The sequence below is a fragment of the Nicotiana sylvestris genome, chromosome 2 (genome assembly GCF_000393655.2).
Source record: "Nicotiana sylvestris chromosome 2, ASM39365v2, whole genome shotgun sequence".
NCBI lineage: Eukaryota > Viridiplantae > Streptophyta > Magnoliopsida > Solanales > Solanaceae > Nicotiana > Nicotiana sylvestris.
The window spans coordinates 43,995,651-44,007,521 of NC_091058.1; the positions used below are offsets into that span (position 1 = coordinate 43,995,651).

The 11,871-nt window shown below is 35.1% G+C and overlaps 1 protein-coding gene across 1 annotated transcript; it reads left to right on the plus strand.

The window, feature by feature from the left end:
- The first annotated feature begins 901 nt into the window (after positions 1-901).
- On the plus strand, positions 902-3,095 carry LOC104226038 (subtilisin-like protease). Its single transcript, XM_009777922.2, has one exon. The coding sequence runs from the start codon at positions 902-904 to the stop codon at positions 3,089-3,091; it is 2,190 nt and encodes a 729-aa protein (XP_009776224.2). The 3' UTR covers positions 3,092-3,095.
- Positions 3,096-11,871: the final 8,776 nt, after the last annotated feature.

The following is an 11,871-nucleotide window of genomic DNA, read 5'->3' on the forward strand; positions in this document are numbered from 1 at the left end:
CCAGGGCGAGTCCCAATTCTGCCTTTTAAAAACAGAGGTTATAACTTTAAGCGACTTAATATCAATTATTAAAGTGTTAATTGCCACTCCTCTAAAATTTGATAGAATTTCTTTCAATTCTGTATTAATAATCTTTACTATTTATTTGTCTGTTTAGTCAACTAATAATTAATTAAGGATTATGATTAGCATAATTTTTTTTCTGAATCAGATTCCTATTTAATAAGTAGCTAAAGACGATTTTCTAGCACAAAATAAAATTGTTGACCACAAGAGATTTGTAATCTAATCACGAATATACTCTACAAATATACACACACAAAATAAAATATATCTTTGACTGTTTCTACTATAGTTAATTTATATGTTAATGTGAATGTCAAATTGATATTTAATTGATCCATATCTATAAATGGGGCATAATTAGTGATTTGATTTTTCTGCTAAAATTAATGCATGAGAATCTCTGATTTGCATATATTGTGGTAATTTGTTTAAAATATTAAATTGAGTTGAACCAAACAACAGCCTCGCGTAGTCCAAGTGTGATCAGCCTTATTTCAATGTCTGTTCAGTCAACTTATTAGTTATAGATTACCAGTAGAATAATTCTTTTACTAAATCAAACTCTTATTTAAATAGGCTAATTATAGGGATATTTAGCAGAAACTTTGATTTACTGCCATATAAGAAATACACGACCAAATACGATTAGACATACATATTAGGAAGAAAATTTGGAGTGTGTACACTATAACAAGTTTAACAGGTAATGTAATTGATCCAAATTTGGAACATCCATAAAAAAGAACGTAATCAGTGCAGATTACATATTGATGGAACTGCACAAAAAGCACTATATATGCACATCTTTGCTAAATGTGATAGTCACCTCAAAACCATGGATTTTAGATCTGTTTTCACCCTGGTTTGCATTCTCATCCTTCATTCTTCAGCAACACTTGCTGGTCATTTCACAAATCAAAATGATTTAGAAACTTACATTGTGCATCTTGAGTTTCCTGATGATATTTTTTTCTCTGATTCAGACGATTTATATCTCTGGCATCAGTCATTTTTGCCTACAACTTCAACAAATTCTGACCACTTGTCGCGCATTATATATTCTTATCGTCATGTGTTTAATGGTTTTGCTGCTCTGTTGTCATCTGAGGAAGTGAAGACGATGGAAAAGAAACCAGGTTTTGTATCTGCGCGTCCCCAACGGGTACTGCAGATGCATACCACACACAGTCCAGATTTCCTTGGCCTGAACCAGAATGTTGGCTTGTGGAATACCTCAAATTCTGGTGAGGGTGTGATTATTGGTTTATTGGATTCTGGAATAGCTCCGCGACACCCTTCGTTCAATGACAACGGAATGCCTCCTCCCCCTTCCAAATGGAAAGGCAAATGTGAGTTCAATCTCACAGCCTGTAACAACAAGCTTATTGGAGCACGAAACTTTGCACGATCAATCAATCTGTCACCTTTGGACGAGGAGGGACACGGGACACATACTTCAAGCACAGCCGCTGGAAATTTTGTGGAGGGTGCCAATTTGCTTGGTAGTGCTAATGGCACTGCTTCTGGCATTGCGCCCCGTGCTCATGTGGCTATGTACAAAGTCTGTACCAGCGAAGGATGTCAAGAATCTGATATCGTAGCTGGTATTGATGCAGCCATTGGAGATGGTGTGGATGTACTTTCCATTTCCCTTGGAGCATCACCTGTACCTTTTTATGAAGATAACATAGCAATTGGAGCGTATAGCGCGATTGAGAAGGGGATTTTTGTAAGTTGCTCGGCAGGAAATAGCGGACCATTTAACGCTACTGTATCAAATTCAGCCCCCTGGTTGCTAACTGTTGGTGCTAGCACAACAGATAGAAAGATAAGTGCAGTAGCTGTTTTGGGCAATGGACAACAATATGAGGGTGAATCAGTATTTCAACCAAGAAACTTCTCACGAAAATTATTGCCGCTCATAGATGGTGGTAGTTGTGAATTATTGGCCCCAATTGATGTCAAGGGTAAAATAGTGTTGTGTGATACCAGTGGTGTCATGTATACTAGAGTTCAAAAAGGCGAGCAAGTGAAAAAGGCCGGTGGTGCTGCCATGATTTTGATGAACATAAAAGCTCGTGGCTACACAACATTTGCAGATGTTCATGTCCTTCCTGCAACGCTTATTAGTTACAATGATGGACAAAAGATCTTAAATTATACAAAATCAACATCAGCACCAGTTGCAACTATATCGTTCAAGGGAACGAGAATTGGAGACAAGAATGCGCCAACAGTTGCTTTCTTCTCTTCCAGGGGACCATCTTTGGTAAGTCAGGGTATATTAAAGCCTGATATTATTGGCCCTGGACTGAATATTCTTGCAGCGTGGCCAACTTCTGTGGGCCAGAAAACATCTTCTAAGTCGACTTTTAACATCATTTCGGGCACGTCGATGTCTTGCCCTCACCTTGCTGGAGTAGCAGCATTGTTAAAGAGTGCACATCCCGATTGGTCTCCAGCTGCAATTAAGTCTGCAATCATGACGACTGCTGATTTCGTCAACCTAGCAAATAATCCAATTCCTGATGAAACACTTAACCCTGCTGATTTGTTCTCAATTGGATCAGGCCACGTGAACCCATCAAAGGCAAATGATCCCGGACTTGTTTATGACATCCAGCCTGAAGCTTATGTGCCTTACTTATGTGGCTTAAACTACACCGATGACCAAGTTAGTGCTATTGTGAGAAGGAATGTCCGTTGCACATCAAGCATAGCTGAAGCAGAGTTGAACTATCCTTCATTTGCCATTAATCTTGGATCAACTGCTCAAACGTATACGAGGACTGTGACTAACGTTGGTGAGGCTAATTCGACTTACACAGTTCAAGTATTTGGAGTGAAAGGTGTCAAGTTGAGTATCAAGCCTACCACCTTGACATTTTCAGCTTTGAACCAGAAATTGTCCTACAATATTACGTTTAAGCGTTCAGTTTCTGTAGATTCTTCCCAAGGATACATAACATGGTCTTCGACCAAGTACTCAGTTAGAAGTCCCATAGCAGTTTTTAGATCAGAGTAGTATATCAGTGGTGAATTCCCCATCGTTTTCTACATAAATTCTTGGAAGTTATGTGGAATTTTTCTTCTTCTTTTGGGAGATTAGGGAGGGGGATATGGAGTTATTACAATGATTGTTATAATTTATTCAATAGAATGAGTATATTTCGTTGATATGAATATAGCTTGCAGAAGTCATGAGTAATGACCCTCGTTTTATTCTAATCTGCTGGCGACTCCTCCGTTCTTATATTATTAAGATTTAACCTTTCCTAATCCTTATTTAAACAGCAATTACTTGCTTTTAATTTTCAAAAGCCAAAAAGTATGTAGTAAATTGACACATAATACTTTCTTTTTACCTTACCAAATAGAGCACTAGTTTAAAAATGAGAGATTTGCACAAAACTACAGCCAACACACTATATTGCAAATAGATAGCCATATTTCAAGTTTACAGCCGCATAACCCGTTAAACATACATCTAGTATAATGTTCCCTGCTTTTCCTTCTTTGTAAACCTCAATATACAGTATTATTTACTTATTATAATATTGTTAATTGTATAACAGCCCACAGAAAACCTGCGTGTATTTCAGAGCTATTCTTCAAAAGCTCTCCCCTATTTGCAACCCAAAGCCCAAATTTGAATTCCTTCAAATTATAAAACCCAACAATTTTAAAAAATTAAAGTTAAAGACGATATTACGGAGGAAAATAAAGAAGCATTTCATAGTAAAATGATCTGATTTCGTGTGCACAATCAGGTTTAGAATGGTGTTAGATCGCATCTGACAATGCAAAACCCTACTGGTGCATTGTTCTATTCTATAGAGAGGATATTGTTGGGCTCGGCCTTTATGGTTAGGTTGAGTTTACAGAGTAAAAATAGCACGGGACTGGTCATTTAAAAATAGACAGCGTTTGCAAAATTATTGAAAAAGAACAATTATTTTGCTTCAACACGAAAAATTCCAGCATAATATACTGGAGATCGGTGCACCTGCGTATGAACTTCCAGCATAATCTCCAACACGCGAAAAGTTCTAGCATAATATACTGGAGATTGGAGCACCTGCGTATGAACTTTAGTATATTATACTGGACGTCCAATATATTATGCTGGAGTATTTTCCTGATTTTGAACAGTGTTTTCGTTCAAATTTATCTTTATATAAAAAGTGACAAAATTTCGATTACTTTTGAAACTGTGACAATTTTTGAATTACCATTTGTAAATCTAGCTATTTTTGAAATTCTCCCATTTACAGATAGACTTTGGGTTTCAGCCCATAGGAAAGTAGTCTCTCGGCACGCACGTTGCGCGTGTACCGCAACACAATAGATGTATTTTTCTTAGAAAATTAATTTAAAAATTAATTGTAAACTCAAAATAATCATTTAATTATTTTTCTAATTTTTAGGACTTTAAAATTAGCTAAAATTTTACTTATTAACTTATTTTATTTAAACTAGAGAAAATGCATAAAGACCTCATTCAACTTGTCCTGAAAAATCATTTACACACCTAAACTTTATGGGTGTCCTAATACCCGACTACTGTTTAAAGAATTGTATTTATTTACTCCCTCCTAAGCCCTGGCCAGCTGCGCGTCTTAGACAACCGAATTGAGCGCGTCCTTACTCTCTTTTAATCGTTGAAAACACCCAAAAAAAAAGAAAGAAAGAAATTTTTAACGTTAATATAACCCTCAACCAATGGTAAAATCCCCTCTTCCCCAATATTTTACCAAACCCAATTGAAGAACCCTAATTTCTTCTTCTTCTAATTTCTGCCGAAATTCCATCAAATTGCCCTTTGAAGTTTTAATCTTTGAAGGAAAGGTTAATCTTTATCCTTATTAAGAACCCTAATTTCTTTCTTTTATTATTGTTACGTCTTTCTCCTAAAATCCAATTATCTGATCTTTGAAAGCAAATGCAAATTATCTGATTTTGATATTGTCTTTTTGTGTTGTAGTTGTTGCAATGCCTTCAAAAGGCTTGAATTTGTCAAGGTTTTGCACGAAAGAGGAAGAAAATGAGTCAAGTGGAGAAATTCGATGCAACCATGGTTATGTGCTGCCTTTGTTAACAGCTTGGACCCCTCGGAACCCAGGAAGAAGATATTGGGTTTGTCCATACTATGGGATAAATGATAGTAAAAATTCTTTCACTAATTGAGTTGTGAAAAATTATCATTCATTAATTTTCTTTTGTTATTCATCTTAGGGTCCACGATCTTGTGATTTTTGGGTTTGGAAGGATTCCGAAATTGATCCTAGGTCCAAATTTATTATTCCAAAATTGCTTGACAAAATGGGTGAACTTGATAATGCATTAAAAGGCTTTGAAAATCTTGCCAAGCCGAGGATAACTTTAAAGGTTGAAAACACCATAGAAGAGGACAAGATGAAGAAGATTGAGGCTCAATTGGTGAATTTGCAAGGTTATATGGATAAGATGAAAGAGAAGGAAAAGAAGTGGACTAAATTGGCTAAGTCAAAGGCTAGGGAAAATGTACTTTGGTTCATTATATTGGGGATGCGTATTATTCTTGCTGCTTGTGGGTATCCAGGAATCTCATTGAAAGAAGATGCAATGAGGTTGCCATTGTGAATCTAGTTTTGTCATCTCAATATGAATGTAGTTGTTGCTTGTAGGTTTTATTTTGTATGTTTACAAAGGACCTTTCATTTGAATGTAAGCCTTTTGTAGTTTTGTCATCTCAATATTTTGTAGTTTTCTCATCTCAATATGTATGTAGTTGTTGCTTATCAATTGTTGTTTCTAAAGAAGCGTTGTTTTTACATTGTGAAGTAAACTGCATAAACTTCAGAACCCAACATTCAACAATAGACACACAACAGTACTAAGTTTCCTTGTCACCAACCAAAGTATTTCATTTCATGGCCAACTCACATACTATCAACCTTGTGATCCCATCACATATCTGACTTGTACAACACATAGATCACCAAAATATCATATATGTAGTTGTTGCATAAAAGTCACAAAATAAGTTAACAAAACAGCTGTTTGTTGTCATTGTAGCAGCAGCAAAACAGACACCAAATATAACAAAATGCAAAATGCAGTCTATAGCTACCTAAAAATCCTTATCAAAATACAGAATTGCAGTCTATAGCTGCTTAAAATTTAGCATAATGCAGTCTATTGCAATACAATTATCAACAAAATAATATCTTCATCCATTGGGTTGATTTGCAGTGGTACTTTCCTGGCTCAACTTAGCAGCCCTAGACCTTGTTTGAATGGGTTTCTTGCCTCTCAATTGTTGAAGCTGCCTTGATGTCATAGCTTCTTTACCTTTCCATTTAACACCTCATGTTGGTTAATGGCCTAGATCTCCAGTTACTTCTGCCGAAGACCTCACATTCTTAAAGTTTGTAAATGACATTCCAGGCTGCCAAAACCCAATAGAAAATCAGACAATAAATTCACCTAAATATGAGAGTTTGTGTTAGACTTACATTTTGAATTTTAAAGCCACTTTGAGTGTGTAAAACTCCCATCCTAGCCATCCTTGGTTTCTTATATTGTGTTCTTACATCAGTGCTAGTACCAACATCCTACATCAAACAATCAAAAGTAAAAATCTGGTAATTATTTAAAAAAGAGAAAGAAGACATTAAAGGGAAGAACTTCACCTTTTCTTTAGAACCTTTTGGCCTACCCCTTATTCTTCCAGTACTTTGCTTTGGTGGCTTTGAACTACCAACACTTGCAGGCGCAGAACTTGTTGAAGTAGCAGCAGTATTACTTTCAGCAGTATTACTTTCAGCAGCTTTTGCACAGCCCCTCTTGTTATGACCCTTGTTATGACAATTGCTACATGTCATTTCCATTCCACTTTTGGACAATTTTCCTGTCTTATTTTTACCTGGCTCTTTTCTTCTAACCTTATTTGGACTTCCAGACATATTCTTGACATGAGATGGTATAACAGATGGGTTTTGTGACTCTGGCCACATATTCATACCCAAGACATGCTGAAGAAAGTAACTGCATGTTTTCATGTAAGTGGCATTACTGTACCAGTGAGAAATATAGTTCAAAGACTCCAGATTTTTATAATGCAGGGCAGCAACTGCATGAGCACATGGTATGCCTTTTAACATCCAAGCTCTGCAGGTGCATGTTTGCCTGTTGATATCCACCAGATGCTTCACTTCACTTGCACCTGATCCTCGCTTCACTTCAAATCCATACTCACCATTCCAGAAAATGTTACATTTCATTGAGCTTTTTGTGTTCTCTTCCAAGACTTTCATGGCCATTGGTGAAAAATCAGTAATCCAAGTGTTTCCAAACTATCTGAGCTGACCTATTATGTTCATCATCTTCACCCTTATTTCTTCAAGCATTGTCACTATAGTCTTCTGCCTTGCTGCCAAAATCCAAGCATTGAAACATTCTGCCATATTATTGTCAACACTATCACACTTGCAGAATATGTTGAAATGCATCTTACTCCATCTTTCAATGTTGTAGTACAATAGTTAATCAACTATCTTATTCCCCAATTTCTTCATTTCATCCAGATTTTTCTTCAACTCACACTCATAGGTAGACCTTGCACACCTCCAGAAGCAGTTCCTTCTCTCTATGCCCCGCCATTTCTTAGACCAGTTAGCTAGGATGTACCTTGCACACATCCTATGCTCAGAATTTGGAAGCAGATGTACTATAGCATTCTCAAGCCCCTGCAAAATGAACAATGGTAGTTAGTTTTAAGTGAAATAGCAGTAGGAAAATAACAATAAACTACAAGTGCTTACCTTTTGCATGTCTGTTATTATGGTCAGATTTGTACCATCTCCAAGCTGAAGATCACCCTTTAAAAGGTTGACAAACCACCTCCAAGTGTGCATATTTTCAATCTCAACAACATTCCAAGCAAGTGTAAGCATCTGATTATTTCCATCTTTGCAAACTGCTACAAGTAGTTGGCCTCTACATACCCCTTTTAAAAAACATCCATCCAATCCAATGCATGGCCTATAATCAGTTAAGTATGACTTCTTCATTGCATCAAAACAAATGTAGAACTCAACAACCATTTTCTTCCCACCTTCAAAAGTTTCTTCACTAAGCTTCACTACACATGTACTCCCTGGATTAGATCTAGGCAACTCATCCCTATAATCTAATATCCTGCCATACTCCAGTTTATGATCACCCATTATCTCATTCAACACAATATTTTTTGCCCTACTACAAACTGTCCTCCCAACATATAATCCCAATTTCTTTCTAATCAACTCCTGAAACTTGAATATTCTAATGTTAGGTTGTTCTTTTATCCTCTCATTGAACCTTTTGGCCAAGAACTTTGAATTACATAACTTGTTTCTGTTAGTAGGGTCACATTTGTGAACTGGATTGTAGTTCTTGACTACAAAATCCTTAGTCCTAGAATCATAACTAGCAACTAGAAGCCAAGGACAAGATACCTTCTTGCACTTAACCCTTACCCTTGTAGGTTCATTTACATACTTTTCTATAGAAACCTTTTGTTGAACAACATATTTAGTTACAGCTTCTCTGAAATCTCTCACACTTGCAAATGCAAGTCCAGTTTCCCAAACTATTTTCTTGCAAGTCTTGTCAAAGATTACTCTTCTTTTAGTCTTTCTTCTTCTAACTTTAACTTTCTGTTGAACCTCCCCTTCACCTTTATCATCAACATCATCTGGATCTATCTCAAAACTAGTAGCTTCATTTGAGTGGTAATAAGGCTCATCACCACCTATCTTACCTTCTAAATTCTTCTTCTTCCTAGATTCATATTCACCATACCCCACATCTGGCCCTTTCTTACCTAGTTTACCATGTTCTTGTTCAGGAGCACTTTTTTTCCTCTTCCTCCTTTCTACAGTCCTTCTTTCTGCCCTAAATGCCCGGTATTTCTCATGTGTATCACTGCCATAATTAGCTTCTCTTTCTTCAAACAACTCCTCATGCTCTGAATCTGAGCTATTATCAGTGCCGCTACTAGATTCAGATGAGGAGTTTGAACTATCATCAGTAGTAACAGCTGTAGGCACACTGTTATTGGCACTATTTTCAGCTGTATTGGATGCCTTTTTAGAAGTTCCCAAACCCTCACAGCCCCCCAAATCTTGACCAGATTCCTTCTCAAAAGTAATATTACTATCACCCCCCACTTGGCTGACATATTCTAATAGAGGGGGGACCACTACAGCTTCATCAACCATGTGGTCTACATATACCTCCAAAATATTCTCACTTTTTAACTCTTCACAAATACCCATAAGGTCCCTATCAACCTTAATTACTACCAAACTAGGACAATTAGGTGATCTAACATAAATAACAGCAGAAGAACTATTGTAACCAAACTCTTTTACATAGCCTAAAAACTCAAAATATGAGAACATATCAACATCGACATCAACACAATCAGTAATCATCCCACCAACATAATCCTCCACTGAAAAAGAATGTAACTTATCCATGGAGATTTTTCCACCATGGAAAAACCTTAGTGTAATAAGTACAAAAGACATTGAAATACCTGAATATAGTAGAAAATAAACTAATTAAGGATTAATAGTTACTATTAGACCTCGACATAAGAAGTCACAATACATGCAACAAGAAAAAACTGAAAATTGGTTATTATTACACCTTAAAAATTGTATTTCTGTTACTCGATTTTACATTGAAAACATTACAGTGAAGAAATTTGAAGCAAGTTCAAAACCCTAGATACGGATGGTATTAAACAAACTAAAACAGAGATAACATTTAGGGTTGATGATAGAAAAGGGTAGAGTTGATGTATTTACCTCCAAACTAAAACAAACATAACGTTTGAACTTGATTCTTCAAAGACCTTCAACTTCGAACGAGTCTTCCACCATCTCGTCAAATGAAACAATTGAGAACAAACGGGACCCTAAGGAACAACGAAATCGAAGGATTTTGCAATAAGTCCCTTCAATTTTGGTCAGGCAAATTGATTTTGGTGAGGCAAATCGAATCTTTGAAGGTGGAGCATTAGGGTTCTTCAATTTGGAAATTTTTTACTAAGGGGTTAACTGGGTGAATGGGAGTCTTTGAAGGCTGTTATGTTTATTTACTGAAGAATTTAATTACGTGGCTTCATAATAAAAGCGCGTGTTTCCCACTCAAGTTATTATAGTTGGGCTAGGGCTTAGGAGGGAGTAAATAAATACAATTCTTTAAACAATAGTGGGTGTTAGGACACCCGTAAAGTTTAGGTGTGTAAATGATTTTCCAAGACAAGTTGAATAGGGTCTTTATGCATTTTTTCTTTAAACTATTTAAAAACTTAATATATAGGATTAACTTACGTGCACCATATTTATTAAATCAAAACTAACGTAACTTTGCCATTAAAAGCAAAGTTAAACTGCTACATCCTACATGAATTCAAAAGTTTTAAATATGATCTGGATCATCAATGAAGAAGCATTTAGTTAAGTTAGTTAAACATTTTTAATTACATTAATCTATCCCATAAGATACAAATATAAAATAGTCATATTAAATTAAGTTAGTACTCTTTGATTCTTTAGTCACAAGAACTTGACTATATAGAATGAGTGAATGAAAGAATTACAAGGAGCAAAAAAGAATGACAAAAGGTGGGAATTTAGAATTGCTTTAATCTCTAAAGTAGAATGTCTGGCTTTTGGAGAATAGCCAAAATATAATTAAGGTTGTGTTTTTAGATTAACCAGCGGCTATTCAAAAATTCAATTGGGGTAGTTACTAACGGCTTGTTTGGATGGCTGTTACCTATTGTATTGTATAGTATTGTTACTTTAAATATAATATTTGTTTTGATTGTTACTTAAATTTTATCATATCGTATTGTTAAATCCGTCGTTACGTAACGAAGAAATGTGTCACTTTATGTAACGACCGATTTGGTGTGGTCGCGTCGTTACCTTGTCCTTTCTCTCAATTTCACCCTTCATTATTATTAAATAATTTTATTTTATCATTTATGCTACCTTTTTATATACTGTATCATAATTTTTTTTTATAATATTGCAAGCTTATTCATCATATCACTGGTGCGTGATAACATGAAACGACGACAAAATGACACAATCCATCCAAACATTATATTCATCAAACGATACAGTACAATACGATACATTATGAAACGATATAAAACAACCATCCAAACAAGCTGTAAGAAAAACACACCCTTTAGTGAACTTACTTCAAATGGTTCCTTCTTTTCCTTTTAAAAAAAATATTATTATTAAATATTTTTCTAGTTTTTATGAAATTATTATTATTATTAAATATAAATATATATTATTAAAAGGGTATTTTGGTTCTTTTTACTTTTTCAAATATTTTCTTATTTTAATTCAAGAATTAACAATAAGTTCCTACAAGATGAAGAATCAATTCAGTATGTTTACAAATTATGTCTATATAATCCAGTTCATGATAATGTAATTAAAACATTGATAATAAAAATTTAAGCATAATGCAGTGCTAATAAAGCAATTAAACCTAAAGTCATATAAATCCTTTTAAACATAATGCTATACTTTTTTGGTAACTTAATTTAATTCAAGCCTTCTTAATTTTTATATGATTGTTATAAGCTTGCAGAAACTTTTATACTTTGTATTTTTTCAATAGTTGATGATGTTTGACTGTACTTTGTCCTTTATAAGGATGTTCATAATTAAACCTATTTTCATCGAACACATCAAAATGATAAATTACAATAGTAACAATACAAATACCTAATCGCTAATATAT

Bases quoted from the DNA above. Each gene is read 5' to 3' on its own strand.
- LOC104226038 (XM_009777922.2), top strand. From the start codon at position 902: ATGGATTTTAGATCTGTTTTCACCCTGGTTTGCATTCTCATCCTTCAT.